The sequence below is a fragment of the Bathycoccus prasinos genome, assembly GCF_002220235.1.
Source record: "Bathycoccus prasinos genomic : Chromosome_2".
Classification (NCBI taxonomy): domain Eukaryota; kingdom Viridiplantae; phylum Chlorophyta; class Mamiellophyceae; order Mamiellales; family Bathycoccaceae; genus Bathycoccus; species Bathycoccus prasinos.
Window position 1 is genome coordinate 480,348 of NC_024007.1, and position 27,288 is coordinate 507,635.

At 48.9% G+C, this 27,288-nt stretch overlaps 16 protein-coding genes across 16 annotated transcripts; 7 read left to right on the forward strand and 9 right to left on the reverse strand.

The window, feature by feature from the left end:
- Window positions 1-17: 17 nt before the first annotated feature.
- On the reverse strand, window positions 18-1,025 carry Bathy02g02560 (predicted protein; the record flags this gene model as incomplete). The annotated part of the gene is made up of 1 exon (XM_007514515.1): window positions 18-1,025. One exon carries the CDS (start codon window positions 1,023-1,025, stop codon window positions 18-20), a length of 1,008 nt encoding a protein of 335 aa, XP_007514577.1.
- Window positions 1,026-1,159: 134 nt separating this feature from the next.
- Window positions 1,160-1,704, reverse strand: Bathy02g02570 (predicted protein; the record flags this gene model as incomplete). Its single annotated transcript, XM_007514792.1, has 2 exons — window positions 1,160-1,387; window positions 1,636-1,704. 2 exons carry the CDS (start codon window positions 1,702-1,704, stop codon window positions 1,160-1,162), a joined length of 297 nt encoding a protein of 98 aa, XP_007514854.1.
- A 171-nt stretch (window positions 1,705-1,875) lies between these two features.
- On the reverse strand, window positions 1,876-3,861 carry Bathy02g02580 (unnamed protein product; the record flags this gene model as incomplete). The annotated part of the gene is made up of 1 exon (XM_007514683.1): window positions 1,876-3,861. One exon carries the CDS (start codon window positions 3,859-3,861, stop codon window positions 1,876-1,878), a length of 1,986 nt encoding a protein of 661 aa, XP_007514745.1.
- A 346-nt stretch (window positions 3,862-4,207) lies between these two features.
- Window positions 4,208-6,403, forward strand: Bathy02g02590 (predicted protein; the record flags this gene model as incomplete). The annotated part of the gene is made up of 1 exon (XM_007514465.1): window positions 4,208-6,403. The coding sequence occupies one exon, from the start codon at window positions 4,208-4,210 to the stop codon at window positions 6,401-6,403; it is 2,196 nt and encodes a 731-aa protein (XP_007514527.1).
- Window positions 6,404-6,474: 71 nt separating this feature from the next.
- On the reverse strand, window positions 6,475-7,353 carry Bathy02g02600 (unknown protein; the record flags this gene model as incomplete). Its single annotated transcript, XM_007514549.1, has 1 exon — window positions 6,475-7,353. The coding sequence occupies one exon, from the start codon at window positions 7,351-7,353 to the stop codon at window positions 6,475-6,477; it is 879 nt and encodes a 292-aa protein (XP_007514611.1).
- Window positions 7,354-7,893: 540 nt separating this feature from the next.
- Bathy02g02610 (unknown protein) lies at window positions 7,894-8,859 on the forward strand (the record flags this gene model as incomplete). Its single annotated transcript, XM_007514820.1, has 1 exon — window positions 7,894-8,859. The coding sequence occupies one exon, from the start codon at window positions 7,894-7,896 to the stop codon at window positions 8,857-8,859; it is 966 nt and encodes a 321-aa protein (XP_007514882.1).
- Window positions 8,860-8,970: 111 nt separating this feature from the next.
- On the reverse strand, window positions 8,971-10,185 carry Bathy02g02620 (GPI-anchor transamidase; the record flags this gene model as incomplete). Its single annotated transcript, XM_007514851.1, has 1 exon — window positions 8,971-10,185. One exon carries the CDS (start codon window positions 10,183-10,185, stop codon window positions 8,971-8,973), a length of 1,215 nt encoding a protein of 404 aa, XP_007514913.1.
- A 353-nt stretch (window positions 10,186-10,538) lies between these two features.
- Window positions 10,539-11,924, forward strand: Bathy02g02630 (unknown protein; the record flags this gene model as incomplete). The annotated part of the gene is made up of 1 exon (XM_007514442.1): window positions 10,539-11,924. The coding sequence occupies one exon, from the start codon at window positions 10,539-10,541 to the stop codon at window positions 11,922-11,924; it is 1,386 nt and encodes a 461-aa protein (XP_007514504.1).
- Window positions 11,925-12,066: 142 nt separating this feature from the next.
- On the reverse strand, window positions 12,067-14,157 carry Bathy02g02640 (predicted protein; the record flags this gene model as incomplete). Its single annotated transcript, XM_007514604.1, has 1 exon — window positions 12,067-14,157. The coding sequence occupies one exon, from the start codon at window positions 14,155-14,157 to the stop codon at window positions 12,067-12,069; it is 2,091 nt and encodes a 696-aa protein (XP_007514666.1).
- Window positions 14,158-14,275: 118 nt separating this feature from the next.
- Bathy02g02650 (hypothetical protein CHLREDRAFT_142942) lies at window positions 14,276-15,649 on the forward strand (the record flags this gene model as incomplete). The annotated part of the gene is made up of 1 exon (XM_007514552.1): window positions 14,276-15,649. The coding sequence occupies one exon, from the start codon at window positions 14,276-14,278 to the stop codon at window positions 15,647-15,649; it is 1,374 nt and encodes a 457-aa protein (XP_007514614.1).
- Window positions 15,650-15,737: 88 nt separating this feature from the next.
- On the reverse strand, window positions 15,738-16,733 carry Bathy02g02660 (predicted protein; the record flags this gene model as incomplete). Its single annotated transcript, XM_007514605.1, has 1 exon — window positions 15,738-16,733. The coding sequence occupies one exon, from the start codon at window positions 16,731-16,733 to the stop codon at window positions 15,738-15,740; it is 996 nt and encodes a 331-aa protein (XP_007514667.1).
- A 126-nt stretch (window positions 16,734-16,859) lies between these two features.
- Window positions 16,860-18,650, forward strand: Bathy02g02670 (unnamed protein product; the record flags this gene model as incomplete). The annotated part of the gene is made up of 1 exon (XM_007514671.1): window positions 16,860-18,650. The coding sequence occupies one exon, from the start codon at window positions 16,860-16,862 to the stop codon at window positions 18,648-18,650; it is 1,791 nt and encodes a 596-aa protein (XP_007514733.1).
- Window positions 18,651-18,911: 261 nt separating this feature from the next.
- On the forward strand, window positions 18,912-20,450 carry Bathy02g02680 (NADH-ubiquinone oxidoreductase 51 kDa subunit; the record flags this gene model as incomplete). The annotated part of the gene is made up of 1 exon (XM_007514568.1): window positions 18,912-20,450. The coding sequence occupies one exon, from the start codon at window positions 18,912-18,914 to the stop codon at window positions 20,448-20,450; it is 1,539 nt and encodes a 512-aa protein (XP_007514630.1).
- A 140-nt stretch (window positions 20,451-20,590) lies between these two features.
- On the reverse strand, window positions 20,591-23,827 carry Bathy02g02690 (conserved hypothetical protein; the record flags this gene model as incomplete). Its single annotated transcript, XM_007514548.1, has 1 exon — window positions 20,591-23,827. One exon carries the CDS (start codon window positions 23,825-23,827, stop codon window positions 20,591-20,593), a length of 3,237 nt encoding a protein of 1,078 aa, XP_007514610.1.
- Window positions 23,828-24,546: 719 nt separating this feature from the next.
- On the forward strand, window positions 24,547-26,493 carry Bathy02g02700 (unknown protein; the record flags this gene model as incomplete). Its single annotated transcript, XM_007514773.1, has 1 exon — window positions 24,547-26,493. One exon carries the CDS (start codon window positions 24,547-24,549, stop codon window positions 26,491-26,493), a length of 1,947 nt encoding a protein of 648 aa, XP_007514835.1.
- A 394-nt stretch (window positions 26,494-26,887) lies between these two features.
- Bathy02g02710 (predicted protein) lies at window positions 26,888-27,190 on the reverse strand (the record flags this gene model as incomplete). Its single annotated transcript, XM_007514971.1, has 2 exons — window positions 26,888-26,937; window positions 27,064-27,190. The coding sequence occupies 2 exons, from the start codon at window positions 27,188-27,190 to the stop codon at window positions 26,888-26,890; spliced, it is 177 nt and encodes a 58-aa protein (XP_007515033.1).
- Between the last annotated feature and the right edge of the window lie 98 nt (window positions 27,191-27,288).

A 27,288-nucleotide genomic window follows, 5' to 3' on the forward strand; every position in this document is an offset into this window, starting at 1 on the left:
AAAACTCTATTACTTAATCAGTCTCTTCGCGCCATCCAATCCTCCTCGTCTCCAAAATAATACCCATCCTCCGCGATCTCCTTCTCCGTTAACGGTAAAATAAACTCTGGATCTTTCGTATTGTACACCTTCTTCAAATCTTTCGGCACGTCCTGCAAAGTCTTCGCGAACGTCTCTTGCATGTACTTATCGAACAACTTCTGTTCGCCTTTCGTCGGGTTCTTCGGCAACACCGGCACGTCTTCAATCTGCCCGACGTAATACTTCTCCTTGACAATTTCCGGCTGATCCTTCCTTGCAACCGCAATCCACACGCCTCCTTTACTATCCACCACCATCCCATCTTTCCCGTTATACGTGATTATTCCCTCATCTTTCGAAACTTTGAACAAGTTCCCGTCCTTGGTCTTGTACGCGACGATATCGCCCGGCGTGTCTCGGTTGTACAGTTGCATCGCTAAGTTCGATCGGCCTTTATCGATGTATTGAGGATTCAAAACTGAAAGCAAAGCGACGAGAGCGAACACTCCGTACGGGTTTAACACGTACTTCTTCAGCACGTTCTGCCATCTCGGCGGCACTCCTCTCGGATTTGGAGGATTCTTGTTGTTGTCGTTCCTCTCGTCGTCGTCCTCTTCGTCCTCCCAGTACGAGGAAAACCTGTCGTTCGTGGTGGTGGTTAATGCATTCCTCGTCGGTGCCACGAACGGCTTCAAACCTTCTCTGCGAACATCTCTCTGATTTCTCTGCCTTCGTAGATTCTCCAGCGCGTTGTTTTCTTCTTCCGTTTGCCCCTCGTACCCGCCCGCGTTGATTGGGAACCCTCGCTTCGGGAACCGCTTTTGTCTTCGCAACGGTCGTTGGCGGCGAAAATTGGACGACGAATGTACGACGTCGAAGTTGACGACATGAAGGGACAGCGCGTTCGTTTTTACGCGAGAAGAAGAAGTACAAGACGCAGAACGATGTCTCGCCGACACAGTGATGGGAAGCGCGCGATGATGAAACAACAGTGATGATGTCATGCTTTAAGAAAGGGAAAAGGCGTGCGATTGAAATGGCGAGACTTAATTGAATGAAGGAAAGAACACGCGCGTCGCGCGTCGAGAACGCCGCGTTTACGCGTATACTAGTAATCAATCGATGCATTAAAACGCGATCATCTCCCGACGTTGTCAATTTGTTGATTCAACTCGTTGATTTCTCGGTTCTTCTCTTCGATTTTCGCCCGGTATTCCTCGATGCCTCTTTGCGCGTTTAAAAACGCCTGTTGCACTAACCCGGAGTTGGATTGTTCCATGTGCGGGAAGCATTCGACTCCGAAATTTTGCATGATTTGTTTGATTTGTTGTTCGAAGTACATCACTTCCGCTTGGAGTTTCGTTCTCTGTTTTATGCGAGGGGGTAGTTTTGGAATAGGAAAGACACATCATCGTTTGTCAGTTAAGATTTGAGGAGGAAGCTTTAAACGCTCGAGGACCGCGAGTTTTGGGAGAGATGACGTTCGAGACCATCACCCCATCGGGTGTGTCGGAGTTTTGTTTCGCCTTCGTCGCGTTCTGATTGCGCCCCGCGAAAGAGGCGCGCGAAAAAAGAGACCGCGAAAGAACAAAAAAGAGAACAAAAAAGACGCACGATGGAGACGAGTTTCGTGGTTTCGGCGGCGTTTTGGGCGCCAGTCGTCACGGAATCCCAGAACGACATGGCGGTCTTCCTCGCGATTAGAGTTTGGACGGAAATGGTGCCGATTTTTGTGACGACGACGCGGCCTCTAGAAAGGAAGCGAAAGAGAAAAAATTCAGCGTAAGCAGCAGAGGACGCGAGAAATCGCTCGCGACGAGTAGTATTACACGGATAACTATTACGTAGTATTTATTATTGAATGCAACAGTTTTCGCTGGTTTTCGCGCCGCCACCCGAGGAGCTCTTCTTACCGCCCGAGGAGGAGACTTTCATCTTTCTCACGGGACGTAAATAGGCGCTTCGTTGCTCTCCGTTTTGGCCTTGTTCGTGCGGCGCGTTGGCGGCATACATCGGGTCCTCGGCTAAGCGACCGCGAGCGCCGTAGGTTGGAGGGATGTCCGCGAAATGTCCAGCAGAACGACGTCCTCCATTTTCGCGTTCTCGAGCGGCGGCGGATTGTTCCTCTTCTTCTTGTAAACGCATGGCGTAGGCTAAATCGGCATCCGCGCTGTTTTCGTACGTTTGCGACGGAGGAATGAATTGCGCGTCGACGTGATGCGCGTTCGGAGCCACTGGGGCCTCGAATCGAGCGTTGCAGTTTAACTCCGAGTGCAGTTTTCGAGCGACTTCGAAATCATCGTCCGAGGAAGTCGTCGTGGCTGTTGGAGTCCCGCCTAAAGCTTTCGCCGGGGACGCAGGGAAGGAGGTGCCTTGCCGCGGCGAAAACGCCGCGAGGCCACCTCCGCTCATCGCCGAGCCTGGTTGCGAGGAAGAGACTGACGCGCGTCCGCTTCTCGTTTTAATCGCACCCGGTGAGCTCTTTTCTACATCGAAATAGTCTTCGCCTGTGCCGTCGAACGGTTTGAAATCGGCGTTTAAGAAAACTTGTTCGCGTTCTCTCGCGCGTTGCTCTCTCATCAACCGCGCCAATTGATCGTCGTCAGTTTCTTCGGCGTAATCGATATCGTCGTCGTCGATCGCGCCGTCGTCGTAGACGATTTCCCAAACGATTGACGGTTCGTCGATGAATCCCTCGTCAGTAACCAGAGAAAGCAAATACTGATTATCTCTTTTAAAAATCACCGAGAAGTGATTGTTTCGAAAAAACACGCCCAACTCGTTGTTCCGCATGTTACCAAAAACAGATTTCAAACCTTCCTCGGTGCACTGCGTGGAGGTAGCCTCTAGGAACTCTTCGATGGCCGTGCGCTCCATGACAATTTTATTGAAATCGTTCGATATTTGTTTCTGTAAACGCACTCTTTCGTCCTCTTCTCTTTCTTCTTCTTCGCCGATCGCCGCTAAACTCTTTTCGCTATTGCTATTATCGTTATTGTTATTACTGTTGCTCTTGTTGTTATTCTCGCTAAAACTATTCTGATTACTTTTTGATCTGGGCGTCGTCACGTTGCTCCCACCTTCCATCATCTCCGCCAACTCGTCCAACTGTTTGTTCAGCTCCCCAGTCGTCGGCGAATCCTCCGTGTGAAGCACGTTTTCCTTCGCGCTTAAATTCAACTCTTCCTCGATCTTCTTCTTCTCTTCCTCGATCATCTCTTGTTCTTGTTCCAAGTCTCTCAATTCAATCAACCGTTCTACGAGTTGATTATAACTCAGCCTACTAACCACGTGCCCCGTCGCGACGTCAAACTTCGCGTCCACCACCCACCCGTGGTATAAACTCACGTCCAAAGCGTCAAACACGCACAAGTTCGCCGTGTACTCAAACGCCTCGGAATCGATAAACTGCACGTTCACATCTAACCCGTTCACTAAACTCGGCAACACCGACAACGCCGTCTCAATATTCTTCTCGTTGTTCTCATACATTCGTTCTCGCGCGTTCTCGCCTAACTGAAACCCTTTATACGCCTCCCCCGTCTTCTCCGAGACGTTCGAGTCTAATATTCTCGTCGCTAAAGTCGCGATGACTTCGTGCGAGGAATAAAGTTGAGGAGAGGAGGACGACTCTTCGCCGCCACCACCACTACTCGCACTCGCACTCGTCGTCGCAAAATTCCGCATTTGAATCGCGTTCCTGAGGAGTAAAACGTTCGCCAAAGCGAGCAACGGGCACGGACCGTTCTCGTTTTGCGTGCACACGTGCACGATTCGTCCGAGAAAATGAATTCGTTTCGCCCGGTAAAACGTTTCTTTCCGCGCCTCGTTGCGGTCCATCATCTCGCACTCTCTCCTCAACCTCGACAAATGTGCTGTAAAACAACGCGTTTCAGTCCCTTCTCTTCCTTTCGCTTCTCTCTCTCTCTCTCTCTCTCTCTCTCTGTGCTCGCTCTTTGTGCGTTTACTCTCTCTGAATTACTTTTAACGACACAAAAGGGGTAACGGAAATGAGCTCGACCTTTTAATAAGTTGAGATCTCCACAAAAGAAATAGGGTATAAGACCCTAAACTGTCTTTGCCTCAATTCTTCTTCAGAGAAAAAGCTTCAGAGAGAGAGAGAGTGACGACGTGACGACGAAGAAGTTAAAGAAGACAAAGAAGAAGGAGATAAACGCACACATATATGAGCACTTCTTCACCGCTCTGCTCTGTTTTTTTCCTCGGTTTGGACTCGAGAGTTCGAGGCGGCGGCGGAGGAAGATCGAGCAGCGGCATTCGCAGCAGCAGTTCTTCGGGGAATCCTCCTCCTTTGACGTCGACGGGGAGAAGAAGATACGATTTTACCACCGAGAAGAATCCTCTTCTTACGAAACAAAGGAGAAGATCTTCATCTTCCTCCGTCGTGGCGGAACCGTCCCGATTGACCGAAGAAGACGACGACGAGATGAACGACGAGGACGACGAGAACCCGACGAGGATCGCCATCGTGACATCCTCCACGTGTAAGCACTGTAAGCGCGCGAAATCAGCTTTAGATAAAATGTCGCTCGCGTATCTCGACGTCGATGTGGACTCGTTTGAACGAGAGGAAAGCGGGGAGAGGATTTTGCAGCTCTCGAAATCGGTGTCGAACATGCGAACGATACCACAGATTTACGTGGACGGAGAAATACTCGGCGGCGCGGACGAGTTGATCAAAGCTCTCGAAGATGGGAGTTTGATGGAGAAGATAAATGGAAACGATGGTGGTGGTGAAAAGAGGAAAGAGGAAGGGAGGAGCAAAAGCGCGTTGCCGGAAATTATCATGCGAGAGCTGCTGAAGGAGAAGATGTGCAAAGAGAACGCGTTGGGGATGGATGAGTGCGAGATTGATACCACCACGACGAGTGGCGTTGCGGAGGAAACAGAGGAAAGAGTAGTTGAACAAACGGGAAAAACGACAGAGCGAAGTCGCGAAGGCGGCGACATAAAGTTCGCCGACGAGATTCCATACGAAGGATTGGTGCACATCGTGAACATGGCGAGGAGAGATTCCGAAAAGGAAGGCGGGTTGAAGTTAGTTGAAACGAAGAAAAGGACGATAATTCCGTTTTGTCCGCAAAAGTATCCGAAAACGTTCAGCGCGGAACGTTTTATTCAATGGTTGGTGGTGAGAGATATTTGCGCCGATCGAAAAGCGGCTTTAGACGTGGGCGAGATGATGGTGCAAGAAGAGTTGATGCACTCGATCGATAGAACGGACGCGTTTAGTAGCTCTGTAAACATCGATCCTAGCAAATTCGGCGTAAACGGGTACCAAAAAGGTGTATTTCGGTTTCAAAAAGACGAAGTTGAAGTTGGCGTGGCTGGATTGAATAGCGAGTTTATCTTTCGCGGCGCGGCGAGAGACGCGACGACGGTGGCGAACGATCTTCGAAAGCGCATATTGGAATTGTACGGCTCATTTTTGAACGCAGACGGAACGTACGTAGATTACGAAGGTATGAAAGAGAGCGAAAAGTTTGAGGAGTACAAAGCCGTCGCGGCTGAGTTGCAAAGATGCGATCCGCGTTTGTTGAACAGAGACGATCGAATGGCGTTTTTCATCAACATTTACAACGCGTTAATTGTCCACGCGACCATCGTTAAAGGCGTACCGGACGATACTTTCAAACGATTGAAGTTCTTCGACGAGGCCAAATATGATATCGGCGGATTACAATACTCCGCGAACGACATCGAACACGGCGTGTTGCGTTCGAATCGACCTTCGCCGGCGGCGATTGGCGTGTTGTTAGGCAAACCAGAACTCTCGAGAGGACCGTTTAAAAGTGGCGACGCGAGACGCGAATGTTGCATAACGCCTATGGATCCGAGAATTCACTTCGCGCTAGTGTGCGGAGCGAAGTCGTGCCCACCCATTCGAGTTTTCAAAGGTGATAAAATTGATGAGCAGCTGGAAGACGCTGCTTTTGCGTTTATCGAAGGCGACGTCGAAATTGATTATCGATGCTCTTTGCTCATCAACCGAGCCGACGGGAAGAGAGACGACGAAGAAAGACCTTGCATCGTGGATGAAATCAGAGCGTCGAAGATTATTGCTGAGTGGTACAAAACCGATTTCGGTAAATCTAACTTTGAGAGACTTCAATTCATCGCCAAGTACCTGAAAGAGGACGAATCGAAAGAGGCGCTGATGTACATTCTCTCGCGAACGCTCGGTAAGACTGGCGACGGCGAGAAAACGCTCCCGGTTTTGAAAGCAAAACCGTACGATTGGACTTCGAACGGAGTAAAAAGTGAAACTGCGACGCCATCCGGTCCAGACTTCAACGCCGTGAAAAGTACGTATGATAAAAATGAAGTTCGAGAAGGTTCGGTTGATTTAGGCAAAAGATAAAGAAATGCACACATAGAAAAAGCGATAGCGTGCTGTTATATATGTTTACTACGATTCCTAAATTCCTATCCCTACTTCTTTTTTTTAACGTTGCCGCCAAACCCACCTCCCATCGCTTTTCTTTTCACTGGCGATTTCGTTTTCGCTTCAGGCGGCGGTAACTCCTTGGAATACTTCTGCGATATCTCTTCTTTCTTCCTCGCGTCTTCATTGTTCGAGGTATTTCGAACAGCCTCTCTCAACTCCTCCAGCTCCTTCATCGCCCTGTACGCAAACATTGACATCCCTACGCTTCCTCCCCCGTTTTCTATGTTTTCGTTTACTAAAGCAATATCGCTATAATTCCAATTCGTCGGAGTCGGCGGCAGCGTCAACGTAAACGAATGTCCCTTCATCACGCACTCAATCTCGCAATACATGTTAATTTTTCCATGGAGCGCATCCAACGCCTGATCGTTCGACAACCCTTGAAGCGAAACGCCGCCTCTCCGTTCCACCACCACGTTCACTTTTCTCTCCTTCTTTCGCAGCCCCTCTCGAATCATCTCGCGCACGTCTTCCTCGTCCACGCCGCTCAAACCGATCTCTTCGATGTGCCTTAAAACATCTTCCACCGAAAATGTCATCTCCACCCACAGGACGTTCGGCATCGGTCGACACCATCTCCCGTGTCCGTATGAAGATTCAATGCGCACGTAGTAAAGGCACGATCCCTCCCGATGTGGCGGTGGCGCTGTATATGGTGTACACTCGACGCTCACGGCGAGCAAACGACCTTCTTCCTTTACAATCTTCCCCCAAAAATCATCATCATCATCTTCATCGCACCCTTTGCCATCGACTCTTACACGCGCGTACGATTGGCCGAGAAAAAAAACCGAAGAGTTTACTCTCTCCTCGTACTCATCGTTCTCCTCCTCCTCCGTTTTTGGCGGCGAGGAGGACGGCATCCTTTTCTTTGTCTTCTTAAAACCACCGCATTAAAAAGAAGAACACGCGCATTTGATTTGAAAGAAGTTGTGTGCAACCCCCCAAAAAGATATTCGCGTCGTCACTTGCGATGAGAAATTTGAGCACTTTTGTGACAGTTGTGTGTTTGATGCAAAAAAGAAACCAAAAAAGAAGAAAAAAACGAACCCTCTGCCCCCTCACACGACAAAAAAAAGAAAAAAAAAATATGCAACAAAAACAAGGAGGAAAAACGAACACCACGGCGACGACGACGACGACGACGTCTTCGTCAAAGTTCAACACCACCAACGCCAACAATATTATGGTGCGACCGAGAGCGAACAACGCGCACTTGTTTAAAAAAGCGAGGTAGGTTTTGTGGGGAGTTTCTTCTTCTCGCGGTGTTTTTTTTACGCGCTTTGTTTACGTGTGCGACGAGTTTTACGGACGGAAAAAAAACGGGTCTCTTTTCTTACTTCGCGCGAACGTTTTCTTTTGTTTTGGTATCTCTGAACCTCCTTTGTGCAACGAACGACAGGATGATCGAAGAGGAGGACGATTTGGAGGACGATTTGGACGACGAGTTTAAGCTCGAAAGAAGCGATGAAGAGGACGAGGTGATGGGTTCAGGCGAAGACGACGTCGAGGAACACTCAGAAGAGCTCGAGGAAGAAGAGGTGGAAAGAGAAGAAGAGAAAGAAGAAAAGGTAAACGAGGAGGCGAAAGAAGCTAACGAACAAGAACAACAACAACAACAAAAAGAACAGCGCGAGGCAACGACTTCTGCGCCTCGAAACGCGGAATTGATACAGCCGCGAAATTTACAGATCGCGCTCACGAAAGTCGTCGCGCGCGGCGAAGAAGATTTTACGAATCCGGCGAGCGCAAACGCCATCAAGAGGAAAGTTTTACCTCCGACGCCGGGGAATACGCCGGTGGAAATGGCGGTAGAAGGTGCAGAAAAGGTTAACGCGATGACGAAGGAACAATCGAAAACATCGTCGTCGAATTTGCTTTTGAAGCAACGCTCGATGTTACCACCGACGATGACTTCGCCGTCGAAGAAGAAGCGCCGAGGCGAAGGCGGTAAGGAAAACGCGGCGAAACCGAGATCTGCAGAGGATCTTCCCATCCCCACTAACACCGCGACCGCCGTAGCTACGAAAGGGATGAAAGAGAGTACCAACGCCCCAAAGTCATCTCCGCAGGTTCCGCCAGTCGAAACGAACGCTAACCGTGATTGTTTGGAGGACGAGAAGCGTTACGCCGCGGAGGCTATCGATCTCACCAGTCGATTGGAGAAGTTACTCGACGAAGCTAAAGAACTAACAAATCGAAGCACGAACACGGCATTGCAATTAACCGTGGCGTCGTGTGAATTTCATTTCGCGGTAAACCCGGCAAAAATAAAACAGATTAAAGAGTATACGAAACAGGCGGAGGAGATTCTCGCTCGAGAGGAGTTGCGCAAACCGAGGGTAAGCGCAACGGCGGCGAAAAAGTAAACGCGATGGAAGGACTTACTATTAATGTACAATATAAGAAAAGATACAGGAAATACTATTACTATTATTACTAAATATCATACTAACACTACTTAATGCATATTAGAAAAGCTATGCTGATGTAAACGCTGATGCCGTTGCAAATCCAGGTAAAATGGTCGCGTACGCTTCCTCGTCCTTTTCGTTGGATTTTTGAGCGTTAAAAGTACGACTCTTCTTGCGGCGACTATGAGCGTTGGCAAAGAAATCCCCAACCTTCACATCGCCCAACTGTCGTCCGTCAACGTAGTTGGACCAATCCACTTGGACGGTACTCATCAAATAACTCCTAATCTGCGGTGACTGCGCTCTTTGGAAAACTTCTCTCAACGTGATTTCCTCCGCGTTGTCCCTCTTCAAATACTCGTACAGGAACCTCGTAAACCGATCGGAAACGGCCAGACCGATATCATTTCTCGTCCCGTGCGCGTAACTGTTTTCACCTTTCATCGAAGACGCGACTGCGATAATATTCCTCAATCCGTTAAACCTTTTAAACATCGTCCCAGCTTGACACGTGTCCACGACGAACAACAACTCGTTGTACCGTTTCATCTCGCGCATCTTCGTAAACGCGTTTTGCAAATCCATCGCGGTGATTTCTTTTTGGTCCTGGAACTTTAAAAACTCGTCACCGCCGTGACCGGTGAGGTAGAAGAGAATGTTCGAGTTTTCGTCCGTCCGCAATCGTTTCGAGTTGGGTAGATTGAGTAGTACGCTACCGTCATCATCATCGCTCTCGTCCTCCTCGGAGTTATAGTAGTGCGCGTCCAACAATACCCTCAAAACATTCGCTGGCGTCACCTCGTCGCCTCGATAATCCACCTCTATATCCTCCGTATACACGTTATTCTCGTACCCGCTATCGTCTGTGAACACTTCCCCGGCGCGAACGTTCCGGCTGTTACACGCGTAGTCGTCCGCCACCATCAAGATAATATTCTCGTCCGGAATACCTAATCGTTTAATCGTTTTGTAAATAGCCAACGTGTTCGCGGCGTGGCGGTAGTTGAACCAAAAGCGCGACGCGTCCACGAGAATCGCGTGATTGTTTGTTTTTTGTTCATGTCGTCCACCAAAGTGATCGTCTTCGGCGAAAGCACCACACAACCACCACGCGCAGCGTCCGCCTTCTAATCCGCTTTGTTCAACAGAAACAAAGCCGAGGAGGAGAAAAAGAAGACAAAGAAGAAGACGACAAAAACGGCTGTTCAAGCGCCGCCCCCGTCGTAAAACATCCCTCTTCTTTGAAGCAAAATCATCGTCGTGGAAACGTTTTCTTCTCATCTCTGTCTCTCTCTGTTTCTCTCTCTCTCTCTCTCTCTCTCTCTCTCGAGAAGAGAGAGAAAGGGAGCAAAGGCAGTCATGGAGAATTTTGGAGAAGTCCTCCAAGAGAGGTTAGGGTTTCAAGTGTAACCCTAAACAGATATTTGCCAGCCGATTCGATTCAATCCAATGCAACAATTCAATTTCTCCATTACGTACTACTCTCTTCTTTCCGCGCGAATATATATATACTATATATATATTTAAACCAACTCTTTAAGAAGAAGAAGAAGAAGAAGAAGAATAACGCACTACTATTTTACTGTTAAAGAAGATCTTTTGCATCACTATATATAACACATAAATTAGTAATAATGTCATCCGAAGAATTAAAAATAATCGACGCCTCGATCATCTCCGGCGAAGAGTGGTTCACCCAAGTGTTCAAAACCAAACTGGACGAAATGATGGCATCCGCACCGAAAGATTTTGAAGTCAAAGAAGATACCGGCGCCGAGGGTGGGTTCTTTAAATCCGGCGAAGATTTCGTCGACAAGGAGAAGTTGAAGAAGGAACACTTCGCGAAACAACGATTGGCAATTCTGAACGAATGCCACGAACTGCTCAAGGTGGAAATGAGGGAGATTTTGATTTCGAAAACGGAACGCAAACGCGTCGCGAAAGAATTGATCGAGAATTTGAGAAAGGACGCGGAGAAGGAAGTCGCGAACGCGGTTGCGATTGCAAACGCGGAAAGAACGAAGGTTGCGGCACAAATCGCGGAGAAGAAGGCGAAGGCTGAAGCCGAGGCGAAGAAGCAAGCGGCGAAGGAAGCGGCGGAAGCGGCGGCGAAGGAGGAGAAGGCGAAGAAGGAAGCCGAGGAGGCGGCAGGAGTACAGGTGGAGCTCGAGAAGAAAGCGACGTTGACCAAGCAAAAGAGCATGGCGCCAGAGGCTTCGGAAAAGGATAAGGCGGAAGCGACGGCGGCGGAAGAGGCGGCGAAGAAGGCCAAGGAGGAGGAAGCCGCCGCCGCGAAGAAAGCCGAGGAGGAAGCCAAGGCGAAAGCGGCAGCAGAGAAGGCGGCGAAAGAAGCCGAGGAAGCCGCCGCAAAAGCGGAAGCCGAAGAAAAAGCGGCGGAAGCGGCGAAACAAGCCGCTTTGGAGAAGCAAAAAGCGGCCGAGGAGGCGGAGAAAGAACGCATCGCCGCGGCGAAAGCTGAGGAGGAACGGTTGGCCAAGATTGCCGCGGAAGAAGAAGCAAAGAAGGCGGCAGAAAAGGCGGAAATGGAGAAATTACGCGCAGAAGCGCAAAAGATCGCCGACGAAGCCGCGAAGAAGGCGGAAGAGGAAGAAAAGGCGGCGGCGAAGGCGGCGAAAGAAGCCGAGGAGAAGGTTGCCAAAGCCAAGAAGGCGGCGGAAGAGTTGGAAGCGGCGAAAGCGTCCGCGCAGTTGACCAAACAAAAGTCCGCAGCTGCGAATGCGTCGCCCAAGGAGGTAAAAGAAGCGGAGAAGGCGACCGAGGAAGTCGAAAAGAAGGAAGCTGCCTTGAAGAGAGCCGAATCCGAAAAGAAAGAGGCGGAGGACAAGTACTCGGAGTACAAGGACAAGGCGATGGAAGCGGCGAACCAAGCCAAGGCGAAAGCGTTGGAGGCGAAGGACTTCGCGGCGAAGAAAGGCAAGGAAGCCTACGAAGCCGCACAAAAGAAGGCGCAGGAATTGTCCAAGATTGCGCAAGAGAAAGGGTGCTGCATCATCCAATAATCACCCACACAATAATAAAAAATATCAAACGCTTTATGATGTGAACTTTTAATATATACTTATTTATTTATCCACTACTACGATGCTGCTACGCTACTACTTCTGCTCGCATAAGCTAAACGCATAGAATACTTTTCCCCTTTCAAGCCGCCGCGTCGTACAAAGACGATCGCAGCGCATTCGTTTTTACCTTTTTCGTTTCTAGGATTAACTTGCCGACCGAGCCGTTGGAGGTGATGGTGTAATCCACGACTTCTTCGCTAAACGCATCAACGACGGATTTGAGACACTTTTGCGGCGCTCGTAAAAACTTACGCAAAAGTTTGGAGACCATGGCATCGTGTGATTTCAAAATACCGTGTTTGGCGCCGACGACAATGACGGAAAGAAGATTGGATTGACCTTGATTCTTCGCGCGATGTTGCGCCGCTAACTTTTCCAAAGCGATCGAGGCATCGCCGGAGTAATTCTTCTCCATTACTTCTTTCTCTTGCCCATCCATGCTCAATCTTTTGGCCGAAACGACATCGCTCGCCACCGACGATAACGGGCCGAAGAATTCGTCCTCGGAACCGTTGATGCACAAAACTGGGCAATTCGAACTCCAACTCGAACCGAACGTTCCCGCGAACCATCCTTTTAAACCGTCGGTAAAGTAGCTCGGTTCGAAGGGATACGCGATAGCAATTCGTGCTTTCACTACTGATTTTGACGATGCAGTCGCGTAGTTATTCATGAAAGTCTTATCGTTCAGCATCCCGAGAACTGCGGCGCCTTCCGAGTTTCCAACTAAGGCCACGCCGGCGTTTTTGATAAAGTCAGGTAACGTCAATAAAATGTGTGAGACGACGACAGATTTCAACTTCAACGCCGCGTCGTATTGCTTCTTCAGAAACGAGTCTTCGATGAAGGACTTCGCGGACGATTTATATACCAAACTTCCACTCGCGCTTTGTTTCGCGCCGGTCGTCGCATCGGTGGCAACGTCGTACAAAGCGAAATCGTTCCAATACGAATCTTCCTCCTTCGTTATTTCATTCTCTTCTTCCGCGGCGCTGTCCTCGCGAAGATCTTTCCTCGGGCGGTAGCGCAAATGCATCGGCCACGCCATATCGTCTGGTGCTATCACCACGTGTCCCATGCTTGCAAATCTTCTGACGTACCTCAACGTGTCTCCCGCTACGCCTCCGGAACCGGGTATGACTACCATGTATTTCAACGCCGAGGATTCCTTATTTTCTGTCGTCGTCGTCCCGTTGCCACTACTCATCTCGTTCGTGCTGCTATGCGTGCTACTGCTGCTTCTATTGTTATCAACATTACTACTTATTTTATTACCACCAACCCCATTTGAACTCTCGTTGTTGTTGTTCTCCGCGAACGAAGTCGAGGCAGAAGTCGTCATAGGCTCGGAAGGAGCACTCGTCACCACCTCGTGTATCGCCTTCAACACCACGTAAAACGAATACAAACTCCTCGACCCGAGCTCTTCGTCCCGCTCGTTCTCCCCGGGCGTCGGCGTCGTCGGTCGACTCTGCGATGTCATCGTCGCCGTTTTCGCTTTCACCGGCGACAAAGATGAAGACGACTGATTGTGCGCCGTCGTCAAGTTTGGCGTCGACTGATGCGAATACTGATGCGTCATCGACGACAAAGGCGCCGTCGTCGCGCTCGTCGTCGTCAGCGGCGGCGGCGTCATTCTTAAATTTCTGAACGCCAGATCCATGCTCGACCGCCGACTGCTGCTCGCGCTGTTGTTGTTTCTCGACTCCTCCATCTCCTCCGGAGTGTTCTTTTCCGTCCTCTCGCTTTTGTTGTTTTGTTCTCCTCCTCCTCCTCCCTCTCCGAATCCTTCTAAAGTCTTCCCTAACAAAGCGCCTCGTTTTGTCGTCACCGTCCTCGACGACGTCAAGACCTCTTGGCTGGCGCATTTTGAGAACCGAACGACGCCTAACGCTTTCGCTAACTGGTCCACTCGGCCGATCCAAATATCATTCGCATCGCGCTTTTCATCGTCGTTCTTCTCATCCGGCGGATGGCTTTTCGCGTTCGGACGAAGCGGGCGATGAAGATGGTTTTGATGACGAAGAAAAAACGACGGAGGTAACGCGACGACGGAGCTTTCGTGGCAGCTGTTCAAGCACGTGGCGACGTCCGAGGCGGTCAGGAGCGTTTGCGATTGCACTTGGTCGTCGTCCTTTCCTTCTTCTTGGTCTTCCGCTCTCCGAGACATAGTCTTCTTATAAGTCTGCGTTGTGGGGAAATCGAAGCGAACTCACTTCACTTCTCTGCTGCCTTTTCGCGCGCAGAAAGAAGCAGCGAAAAAGAAGAAGACAAAGAAGCACGCAAAGATGACGACGTTGAAGAAACAGCACAACAAACGTATGAAGCGGAGACGTCGATTGCTCGTTCTCTTCGTTCTCTTCCTCCTCTTTCTCTTCGTCTTTTTCCTCCAGCGAGGGACGGAGACTTTGTCGTACTTGCAAAGATTCCTCATCCGAGACCCGGGTGAGGACCCGTACGAGCACAACTCCATGTCGCGTGGGGACGTGTGCGAAGACCGAGGGTTCCACTACGACGGATTAAGCTTTTTAGACCCACACAAAACGCGCCTGAGCGGAACGGATTTCGAAAAGTACGAGAGAGAGAAAAATCTGTTCCAAAGTGCTCTGTGTCACCACCAGTTTAAGACGAAGTTTGACGATATGCGAGCGACGAATGCGAAACCGCTGGTCTACGCGGACGACGATCCAACCGCAGGGTTTGGGAGCCGAGTGTTGCGAGTGTGTTCGGCGTTCTTCGCGTCGGTACATTTTGGACGACCGTTCGCGTACGCGAAAGTTGGACGGTGGACGTATAGTAAGTGCGCGAGTCGCGGGAACGATTGTTACTTTCAGAAAATCACGAGCGCGCGGACGGAGTACGAGACGCCGGAAGGGGTGTACCGAGGCGAAGGGGCGCTGGTGAAGGAAGAGGAGAAAGACGAGGAGTTGATTTGGACGCGAGGGAGTTTGGATGGGTTTCAGAAGGAGCACAACGCTGGAATTGGGTGGATGAAAGATTTGAAAAAGGCGTTAAACGGGTTCGAGATGCCGAGCGGGAGAGGCGGATGTTGGGTCGTGTCGCAGTTTTTGTATTACATTTTACACCCGAACGAGAAATTAGATCGAGTGTTGCGATTGGAGAAGAAACGGATGGGGTGGGAAACCGAGGAGAGAAGAGAACCGGTGGCGGCGATTCACGTGCGACACGGCGATCGCGCGCAGAGAGGCCACCAAGGGTCCAACTTGCAAATCGAACAGTTTTTAGCGCGCTTGCGAAAACTCGATCCGAAGTGTAAGAAGGTTCTGTTGATGACGGAAGATGGGGAAGTCATCGACGACGCCATCAAGAACTTTGGGAAAGAGTTTCACTTTTATTACACCACGATTCAGCCGAGACACAACGATGACATCAATCGATTGTTGAAAGAAGGCAAATTAGATCCGGAGAATGAGATTCACAACGCGCTCGTGAATTTGTATTTAGCCGCAGACGCGGATTACTTTTTAGGCCATTTATCGAGCACGTGGGGGAGAGTTGTTTTACTGTTATCGTACGGCAAGTACGGGTGCTTCCAAAAGATGGACCTGATGGAATCCACGTGGAAAAGTCGATGGGGATTTAGTTCGTGTTCCACCGAGGAGTGGGAAAAAGAAGCGAAGAAGTTTGAGTGTAGAAACTAGTTTTGATGGTGAGCGTTTTGCGTGCTACGTAGCGTATAATAGTTTTCACCCCCGGTCTGTCTTCGTCTAAATCTATCTATCCGTGTATTTACTCTCTCTCGCGTCCGAAAATGTCTGTTCTTTTCTTCTTAGGCGGAGGAGGAGGTTGCTCCTTTTTCTTCCCGCCGCCGAACAAGCTTTTAAACACGTTGTTCTCGTTCTCTTCCTCTTCTTCTTCCTCTTCTTCTTCCTTTTCGTTTCTCCTCCCGAACGACGAGGAAAACGGCACTTTGCCGCTTTTGAACACGCCTTCATTTTTCTTCCACGTCGGCGTGATCCCGTTCGAATTCTTCTCCACGATTTTCTTCGCCTGTTTCTTCTGCCTCCGCTCGTCCCCCATGTTCTTCGCCCCGAGCGCGACTTTAAACGCGAGTTTCCCGCCTTCCTTGATCCCGGTCGCCGCGGCTTTGGCGACAATCGGCGTCGCCACTTTCACCGTCTCCACGCTCACTTTCTGAACAATCTTCGCCCCTTTTTGAACGCTCGGATTGTTCGCGATTCGTTCGCCTCTCTTGAACGTCTCCCACGTTCCTTTCACGAGAAAGTTCTGTCGCGTTTCCTTCTCCACGCCGTCCAGAATGCCATCCACCCCTTTGACCACTTTCCGCATCAAATCAGATTCTTCTTCTTCTTCTTCGAAATATTCGTCTTCTTCTTTGCTCTCGTTCATTCGTTCCTCCTCTGAATCTTCGTACATCTCTTCCGCTAAAATCGCCGCTTTTGATTTCATCACCGATGGTACTTCCACCTCTGCACTCCTCCTCGTCGACGACGACGCAGACATCATCATCATCGTCTCGCGCGCATCTTTCTTTACGTTCTTTCGCGCTTTCTTGCTCACATCAAACAAGGTTTTCCTGTTCGACGGTCGATCGTCGTCGAAGAGTTCGTCTAGATTATAACGCGCATCGTCGTCGTCGTCGTCATCGAATGAAACGCTCTTCGTCGTCGTTGTTGTTCTTCTTGTTGTTCTTCTTCTTCGTCTTCGAGAGGAAGAGGTGCACGAAGGAAACGCAGGCGTGGAAAAGGCGGTCGAAATCTTCATTTTAAGTGAAGATTGTACGCAAACTTTTATCACGAGAGAGTACCTTTGTGGCGGTGCGTGCCAGAGTCTGCGTGCTCCGCGCGCTTTCCTCTCTCTGCGCGTGCGTTTGTGCGCGAAGAAAGAAGAATGGAATCGACGAGAGGGAAAGAAACGACGACGGGAAAAGAAACGACGGTGTACGTGGGGAAAATCCCATCGGAAATCACGAACCAACAGATTACGTCGATACTGAAAACGTGCGGGAACCTCTCGGAATGGAAACGGACGCGAGATATCGAACCACCCGATTATAAGTATAAACCGTTCGGGTTCGCGACGTTTGAAACGTTAGAGGGTGTTTTAGCGGCGATGCGAGTTTTGGACGGGATGCAATTGTACGAGAACGTGGACGAGCAGTTGAAAGCGAGGACGGAGACGTTGTTATTGAACGTGAATCAAGCGACGAAGATAGCGGCGGAGAAGTTTAACGAGGAAAGGCGAGAGAAAGGATTAGGCGAGAAGGATGGGGAGGAGGATTACGAGAGGAAGAGGAAGATTGAGAAGATCATGAAAGGCGAGATGATGGATCCGGCGGAGGACGAAGACGTCGACGCGGGTGAATTCTCGGAGGAAAAAGAGTTAGAAGATAAGGACGAGGAGGATATTCAAAGTGGCGCGAAAAGAGCGACGACGACGACGACGACGACGACGAAGTCTTCGCAAGAGAAACTGCGAACGGCGTCTATGCTCACGAACCAAATTTCTACGAATAAGAGCACGAGCGCCGGAGGGACGAAAACGGAAACCACCGGCCCCAAAACAGCCGGAGCGATGCAACACGAAGACGGAGAAGTCGGTCGAGCGAGTGGTGGACAATATCCGAACCAAGGGGATAATAATATCCCGGCGAAACCTCTGACCAAACGCCAACGCGAAGAGAAACGAAGAGAGGATGAAAAACGAAGAAACGAACAGAGAGAATTCGGAAGGAGAGAGCGAGAGTGGTTGGACGAAGAGAGGTTTATTTTAAACGAAAGGAACAAGAGAATGCGACGACAACGAGAAGAAAAGAGTAACTTAGACCGCACGCGAGCGTCTCGACGCAAACGCGACGACGACGATCGACAGTTGAACGTTTGGGAAAGAGACGAGAGAGATTTGGATCGCCGAAAGCGATTCCGAGAACGCGAATTAGAAGCCGAAGAGAAAGATAGACAGAACGAAAAAGACGAGATCGAAGAGGCAAAACGAGACGAGGAGAAACGATTGGAAGAAGAGAGAAAGAAGAAGCTCAATTTAGAAAAGGCGAAGAAGGAGAAAACGGTGAAGGAAACCACCATCGCGGGATTCTCCAAGCGAAAGAAAACAAAATCCAGCGAAGACGGGGCAGGTGCGGAGGCGGACGGAAACGACGACGACGACGACGACGACGACGACGATGACGATGAAACAACCAAACTCAACAAAAAAAGACGTCGACAATTCGTACCAATTGAATACACCGAAGCTGAAAAACGCATCGTCGCCGCCGGTCTCACCGTCGATCACAAAGACTCCGACGACCAAGACCAAAAACGTCTCCTCGAAGAAGAAAAGAAACGCAAAGCCGCGCTCGAAGCGTCACTCATCGACAAAATCCCAACCAAAAAAGCCGACGTCTTCAACTATGACATCGATTGGTCCGCGTTCAAAACCTCCGGCGCCGAATCGCTGTGCCGAAAATGGGTCACCAAAAAAACCGTCGAACTTCTCGGAGAAGAAGAAGATGCCGTCGTCGATTTTGTCCTCGAAAAACTTCGCGAACGCGTCGACGCGTCCGTTTTGCTCGAAGAACTCTCCGTCTTTCTCGACGAAGAAGCCGAGAGCTTCGTCTTAAAGCTGTGGAGGATGATCATTTACGAAACGTTAAAGTTCAAGAGTGGCGAAAAAAGACGTTGACCACCCGAGCGAGAAAAAACGACAACTGTACTTTTAATAGAAACAATGCTTTATTATGATTAGATAGAACCACTTTACTTAAAAGAGCTCGATCGATGTATCATTCGTACGTGCGCGTAAAGCCTTTTTACTCTCTCTTGTTCGTAAACGACTTTCCTTCCGCACCGCACGTATTTTTCACTCTTTTTCAAGCATTTTTGCATTTTTGAACTCCTCCTTAGGGTCGAAAACCTCACAAAAACTACTAAGCTCGACCCGAAGATGTCCTCCTCCTCCGTCGCGCTTTTTCGAAGAGTCTCCTCCTCCTCCTCCTCCACTTACGTCCGATCTTCGTCTCTGTTGTGTCAGTTGACCAATTGGTCTTCGAACGACACCACCGTAACGACGACGAAGCGACACCAAAACCAACCGGATCCGTCGATGACGACGACGACATTTCGAGCAAAATCCATCTCGACCACGTCTTCGACGCGAAACACCGACTCACCGCATCTCCCGCGCACTCACGGAGGTCTGACCGATCAAGATCGTATTTTTACGAACTTATACGGCAAGCACGATCCGTTCATTAAAGGCGCGATGAAGCGCGGGGATTGGTATAACACGAAAGAACTCGTGTTGATGGGGGCGGATTGGATCATCAACGAAATCAAAGCCTCTGGGTTGCGCGGCCGCGGCGGCGCCGGGTTCCCGTCCGGGTTGAAGTGGTCGTTCATGCCGAAAGTGAGCGCGGATGGGAGACCGAATTATTTAGTGGTGAACGCGGACGAGAGTGAACCTGGAACGTGTAAAGATCGAGAGATTATGCGACACGACCCGCACAAGTTGTTGGAGGGGTGTTTGTTGGCCGGGGTCGGGATGCGAGCGAGAGCGTGTTACATTTATATCCGAGGAGAGTACGTGAACGAGAGATTGGCGTTAGAACGTGCAAGAGATGAAGCGTACGCGGCTGGGTATTTGGGGAAGAACGCGTGCGGGACCGGGATTGATTTTGACGTGAACATTCACTACGGCGCCGGCGCGTATATTTGCGGCGAAGAGACGGCGTTGATTGAAAGTTTGGAAGGGAAGCAAGGGAAACCGAGGTTAAAGCCTCCTTTTCCGGCGAACATCGGGTTGTACGGGTGCCCAACGACGGTGACAAACGTAGAAACTGTCGCGGTCGCGCCGACAATTTTGAGAAGAGGAAGCGATTGGTTCGCCGGTTTTGGGAGGAAGAACAACACGGGAACGAAACTTTTTTGCATCAGTGGCCACGTGAACAACCCGTGCACGGTCGAAGAAGAGATGAGTATCCCGTTGCAAGAGTTAATAGAGAAACACTGCGGAGGCGTGAGAGGTGGATGGGATAACTTGTTGGCGATTATTCCGGGCGGCTCGTCCGTGCCGTTGATTCCGAAGAAAGTCTGCGAGGAGGTGTTGATGGATTTCGATTCCTTGAAAGCGGCGCAAAGTGGATTAGGAACCGCAGCGGTTATTGTCATGGATAAGAGTACGGATGTTGTGGACGCGATTGCGAGATTATCGTACTTTTACAAGCACGAATCGTGCGGTCAGTGCACGCCGTGCAGAGAAGGTACCGGATGGTTGTATAACGTCATGGAACGCATGAAGAAAGGAGACGCAAAGTTGGAAGAGATTGACATGTTGCAAGAATTGACGAAACAAATCGAAGGACATACGATTTGTGCGTTGGGTGATGCGGCGGCGTGGCCGGTGCAAGGTTTGATTAGACATTTTAGACCGGAGTTGGAGGCTAGAATTGGCGCGCAAACGACACCCGACCGAATCGCGGCGTGAACAAACTTTTGCTCTGCGAAAAGTATATCAAATTTAGTTTAACATCAGACACGTGTACAGTATTTCTTTTTACTACTACTATAAATCAGTATTATTGCTTTTACATTTCTGCATTATCATTCCCATCGTCTCTCTTCCTCTCACTTCTTTTTCTTCTTTCCCGAATCCCAATCGTACTCGCAAACGAAATCGTTAACTTTTAAGCACTTCACCGAAAAGTTTGCTTCTTTCAACATATTAATGCAAGCTTTTTGATTATTTTGGATCTGATCCCCCGTGGACTTGACCTCAACACACATCGCTTCCGATTTTTCCGGATTCCATAAGAACAAATCTGGCATCCCTCCTTGAGCTATCGTACCGACTGGGTCTAGAATCCACCTCGCACAAATTTTGTACAACTGCTCGTTGTCGAAACATCGCACGACTTCACAGAGTTCCGTGAGACTCATCAATCGTCTTTTTTGCTCTGTAACTGCCACAGTACCGGTATACCCCTCCTTCACGGTCGTCCAACGCACGGTATGGCTTTCAGTGCCGTACCATTTCGCCCAATTTTCAACTAATAAACGCGTGCCGTGGCCTTTCCTAATTTTCTCCAACGTGACTTGCGTTACGCGTTCGCGTCGTAAGATCCATTCCGGTTCCGAATAATCGAGCGGTAAAGACTGAAACTCTAACGGCCAAGGATTGAATCCTATATCGTTGAACTCGTTGTGAAAGAAGACGTCGAGATTTAGTAAAGGTAGTAACGTGTACCAAAGCGAAAGTTCAGTATGGATGCCTTTCCAGCCAAATTTTTGCTCATAGAAGACCAACGAATACGCTTCCACGGACCAGATCTCCGCTGGAACAACTAGTTCTTCCGTCAAATCTATCGCATCTGTAGGTTTGCCATTTGTATCTACTGCGCTCAAATCTCGTATATCGTAAAATTTACGTGTCCCTTTCCATTCTGCGTTACCTTGCTCTCTTTTCTTCCTGTCGACGAACTCTTGCGGCAACGGCACGCCGTGAAGTTTATCTTCCGCCATCGAGAACTTTGCTGGCAATTGATAACGTGAAGGCACCTTAACTCCTTTGTTTTTCGACGATGCTATGCTGCAAATTTTATCGCGCATATTGGCGAGATCGTCCCAGACAACCCAGCTATCCTCTAAAGCCGCTTTGCACACGTCAAATTGTTTCTGATATTCCTTTAAATGTCCGAGGTCGACGTATAATCTATCGTACCATTTACCTCGACGGCGCGCATCAAACGGTTGCGCTAACAAAGCACGGAGTAGATTTATAGCGCGTGTAAGATATCCTACAGCGCATCTACGATGTGCGCGCCCTTGAATCTCGTTTGGTACGTTATTCACCAACTTTATACTCGCCATTGCCAACTTTTCCAGCGCAATGACCAAGATGTAGCAAATTCTGCACTCGACGGCGTGATGACTGAACCGTTCCATATCTTTCTTTGGATCGAGCAAATCTGCATCGTAACTCATCCCAGATCCTTTTCGCCACGCTTCGAGCATGCTCGTTTCGACGCATTTTCCTCTTTCTATGAGTTTCGGTGCATTTTCGACACTCAATGTAAATCCGTACACGTTTGCCTCGTTGAAACGTTCCAAATCCCTCAAAACTTCCATGGCCTCAAAATATGCGAGCATATCTACTCTCGATTTCCATGGTGACTCGAGTACCTCGGAGCTATTCCTGTTTGAAGAAACCATTGGATACCGTCGCACACCCGATATGGCGTCGTAAATGCAGGAGACGCTAAGTCTTTTGCGGTACGCCACGCATATCGCGATTCGTACGAGCGTCATAAACGTCGGCGAAAGTACGATCCAATTCGGATGCGTCGACTCCTTTGATTCCTTCCATTTTTGCATCCAGACTTCTTTGTTCTCATCGATAGAATAGAGCGCACGCAGTGGGATCATTAATCTATCCTTCGTTTTATATTCCTGTCGCCAATTCCTCAAATGTTCATTTAGGAGACTTCCTTCATTTTGAAACGACGACATCATGTGCTTCATCTCTTCTACCGTGAGATTATTGAGACAAAAATCGCGGTCGAAAACATACGCGAGCCCTTTGTCTGTTCCATGACTCTCATTACTCGATAAATCGTAAGCAAAAGAGTGCTGTACAAGTTTCCTCATCGCATCGTTCGTTTTAGCCACGTATTCTTTTTTCTCATAATCCGAAATCCAAGCGTGTCCCCTCGCTAAAAGCCTCGTTGCTAGCAAAGCCGCATCATTGCCACCGCTTTCCTCCACCACAACATCGATAAACTTTTGCCGGATTTCCTTTTCTTTTTCAGAAAGCAAAAATTCGGCGTTCGTCAATCCCGCTATCGCCTCTACGATTTTGTCTTTCGTTCGCAGCCAAGCCCAGGACTCGCTCTCGAACTCTTCCGCGTTTGCTCGAGTTGCGCTTTCAAATCGTCCGTTTAATATACTCGGCGTATCTATTTGAATACCGAAAACGTTCGTTATATTCGTCAACACTTTGATCTCGATTTCCACCCACGCCGACGATTCGTTTTCATCCGTTCCTTCCTCTCTCGCGTATCTCAGCGTCCCCGAAACCTCCACGACTCCCAAATCTACGAGACCGGCGAATTCTCCTGCAACTCTCCTCGGCACGTATCCTAACACCCGTTTCTCGTCGTCTAAAATTTGCATAGCCCCAGTCGCGTCAAACACGTTCTCCATATCTCTCTCAATGTAAACTTTCGCGCCGTCCTTCGGCAACTTTGTCTTCACTTCGCTCGCCTGGTATTCCCGCCCGCGGATACGAACGCAGAGTTTATATGCAGCTCTGCTACATTCCTCGCTCAACTTTTTCGCTTTATTTTCATACTCCTCCACCTCCCTCAGAACATCTTCCCGCGTCGCATCTCTCGTCGACAACGCGTCGATAAACGCCGGTCTCTGTCTCAGCGCTTTCGGCAACTGCAAAAAAGCGTCGTCTTGAGACGACGACGAGGCAATTTCCCCTCTATTTTCACTCACAATCTTCACCTCATCGTCGCCGTCGTCGTCCTCCTCCTCCTCCACTAAATCGCACTCCGATAATTCAATCGTCTCAACTCTCGTCGCCTTTTTAATCGTTTCGAAGTGTTCTTTCCGATCGATCCGCGCGAACGAAATGTTCGTTTGCTTATTCTGATTGTGTGCACTCTTCAATTTTTTCTCAACAACATCTTCCAAACGACGATGATGATTTGGATGCCCTTCTTCAACAACATTCTTCAGGTCTCTCTTCTTTTCTTTCGTCTTTATTTCTTCACCAACAACCGCACGTTTAACGAAGTCGTCTTTCTTCCTCTCGTCTCGTCTCCCGAGCGACGCCCACGTTGTTCCGCCGCTGGACATAGTTGGGTTGCTCTTTATGACGATTTTGTCATCTGTTTCATTCTTTTTTTTTTCGTTCGATTTTTCTGAAATTTTTTCATTCGTCACAAAAAAAATTTCTCAAAAGACTCTTGTCTCTTCTCTCTTGGAAAGAAAGAAAGCAGTGGAAAGGTGGGTTTGCTTTTCTCTCCGATTCTCTCTCACTCTTCTCTTTTCTCAAGTCGATTTTTTACTCACGCATCAAAATCCGTGAACCAAGTCAGCGAGGACGACGAATAACCTTCCCACTCGTCCTCGCGTTACGTTCTGCGGCACAGTAAACTACACCTTCGACCGGTTCGCACTCTCATCGATTGATGAGGGGATTCGATTTTTCTCGTCCGGAATTATGCAGTGTTTGCATTATTTCCCGTCGAGATGAGGTCGAGTTTTACGACGGTCTGATACCGTAAAGGCGTTTTTGTCGGGTCTCCCTTTCACCTTTGTTTGGGCGACGTGTATTCGTACGCGTCGCTTTTAAAGTGCGATGGTGAAAGACGCGATGAACGCGACATTTTTTCTTTTCTTTCTCCAATTCTTGATGATGTTGAGTAAAGAAAGGACTTTATTACGGGTTTTTCATCCTCAACTTACACTGTTTTCTCTCTTTCTCTCTCTCGTCATCTGCAGCATGTGTCACACAAACGATCAACACGACGCGAATTCTGAAGAGAGATAACATCTACGAAAGGTAACGAACGATGCCGAATACTTCTACTCGCGTGTTCGTGGTGTGCGGTCGCGGCGCGGAATCTGGAAAATTGGAACGGTATTTCTCGAACGCGTTTGGACCGGTGACGAAGGTGAAAAGCGACGCGCAGAAAGGTATCGCGTGGGTGACGTTCATGAACGAATCGGATGCGCAGAAAGCGGTGTTGGCGTTTCCAGAAGAGAAGCAGTCGAAGAATACTGCTCTTGCTACTGGCGATGGTGATGAACGCGAAAAGCAACAGGATTTGGCGTCGTCCTCGTCGTCGCTGGTTGATTTGAACGACGGCATGCCGAAGAGACATTTTACGGTGGTGTTTTCAGAAGAGACGAGAAAACGGGAACAGCAGCAACAACCATCGGCAACGACCGTGACGACGACGACGTTGACGACGACAACCACGACGACGACGACATCGTCGATGCAGTTTACCAATAATAATCAAATGAACGAGTTACCGGAAGGTTCGCGGTTGTTTATAGTCACGCCGAAGGACTGCACGGATGATGTGTTGAATAAAGCCGTGATGAGAGTGTTGGAAAACGAAGAGTTCAAGTTAGAACCGGAAGATTTGGTGAAAGTGACGGTTCCAGGTATGGCCTCGGGAGGAAACCAAGACGACGAGGAAGAAGAACAAAGCGAAGAAGTACAAAATGAAAGAAAAGATGGGAAGAACATCGCCGCACTGGAATACGCTCGCGTTGGTAAAGGTAATAAAGGCGTCGCGTTCGTTAAGTTCACGACGAAATCTGCGGCCGAAAAGTTTGCAAAGTTTGTTCACTTCAAGTTACAAAACGTGCTCGGTGATATGAAGGTGAAAATTATGACCGCTGAGAAGAAAAAGTACACCAAGAATAGCAGTCAATATCTCCATCAAAACAACAACACAAACTCGAAGAATTCGTTGAACACGTTCAGTGGGGCGCTCTCCTCTGGCGTGTTTTCCGAAAACGGAAACAACGAACAAGGAGAGATATCCTCGCAGCACCGGAGAGGGTTTTTGCAAAGGAGTAATAACAACGCGCCGGGAGAAGGAGGAAATGTCGTCGTCATTGGCGAAGCAACGGTTGGTGAAGTCAAAGGCACATTAGTGTTTCATCCTACAGTTGGCGTTTCGGATGCAATTCATCGCCGATTTCCAACACCACCGCCTCTCCCGAAAGGGTTACCGCCTCCGCAACAGCGCATGCAACAGATGAATATAGACAGTAGTAATACGACGGGTATGGCGACGCGAAGACCACGGGAGTACGGTGATGAAGAGACCAAAGGTAGAAGCAAAGGCACAAAGGTTTCGAAAGTTGAATCAACGACTTCATACGATCAGAATCAACTCATCGATGAGGGCGACTTAGCAAATGATACGAAAAAAGAGCACATCAACGAGACTGATAACATCGCCGCGGAAGCGGTTACCGCCATGGGCTTAGTGACAATCAAGGATGGTGAAAATACGACCACTATCATGGCAACAGATAGCGCGAGCGAAATGTTTGCAGCCGATGGCACGATAACATCTGCTCCTTCCAATGTTAAGGCGGCAAAAAGGACAAGCTCAGTTCTACAGTTTGAGACGAAGTTACCTTTACCGGTGTACGTGCTATCGCACGCGTTTAAAGCTCGATTGTCCAACAACGAAGCTTCATCGCAAACGGTGCCACAATTCGAGGTCAAAGCAACGTCTGCGTTGACTGGCGTCGTTGAAGAGGTACTACTAGCATCTCCTCCCGGTGCTAGGCCGTTCTTCGAGAAGCTCAAAGGCACCTTTGATATCTGCGGCGTCGATTGTCGCGTGTATTCCAAAGAGGCGTCGAAAGTACAAAAGGTCGAGGAAGAGAAACCATCATCCGACGTCGTTCAGCCGCCACCGCAAGCATCAACAGCGGACGAGTCCATCACTGAGCACGAGCGCAAGCGCTCTCGCGTAGAAACTAGATAGATAAAAGTAGATAGAAAGCACAGAACCAAATTGTAAAAACGCAGAGGATTATTAGTTTACGAGTTCCTAGACGAGTTTCACATGTATGAATTTTTAAAGCTAAACAGTTCAACGCATAATAATTTCAATCGCTCATCACATAACATTAAGAGGATAAGATGATATTGTTAATCGGAATGCTATTTATTAAAGAAGAAGAAACGAGAGGAACATTTGTCAGTACTCTATACACCACTTCTTCCCGCAAAGCGGAAAGCGAAGAAATCAGCCTTTTTCACTCCTTTTGGGGGAAGGAGTCTCGAATGTCCAATTCAACCGAAAAGGACAACACCTTCTTGTATGAATCCCACCGGGAACGCGAAGCGAGAATAAAAGAGAGAGAGAAGGTAAACACTCACAAGACGAGCTTCACGAAGAACCCGACGAACCCAAACATGATAAACCCTGTGAAAGAGAGAGAATAAGAGAGAGAAAATACACAACAGTCAGCGAAAGAGAGTGAAATGAAAATGCGCTCCGATCGGAAAGAAAAATGTATATAAAAATGTAGTAAACGAGTACATTACTTACCAAAAGCCGTCTTGCTCGCGATGAGCGTGAACTCTCGTCGGTCTGGTTTCGTGCACTTTTTCACTAATCGCACGGAGTCTTTCATGAACTCTTTCAGTGGGGCGATGGCGATGTCCGCGACTTCCATTTTTAATAACGAGATGTGTTTCTCTCTCTTTCTTTTCCCTAAAAGTCTGACGTTTTTCTTCGCGATGGAAAAAAGCGATTGAAATTCTTCACAAAAAT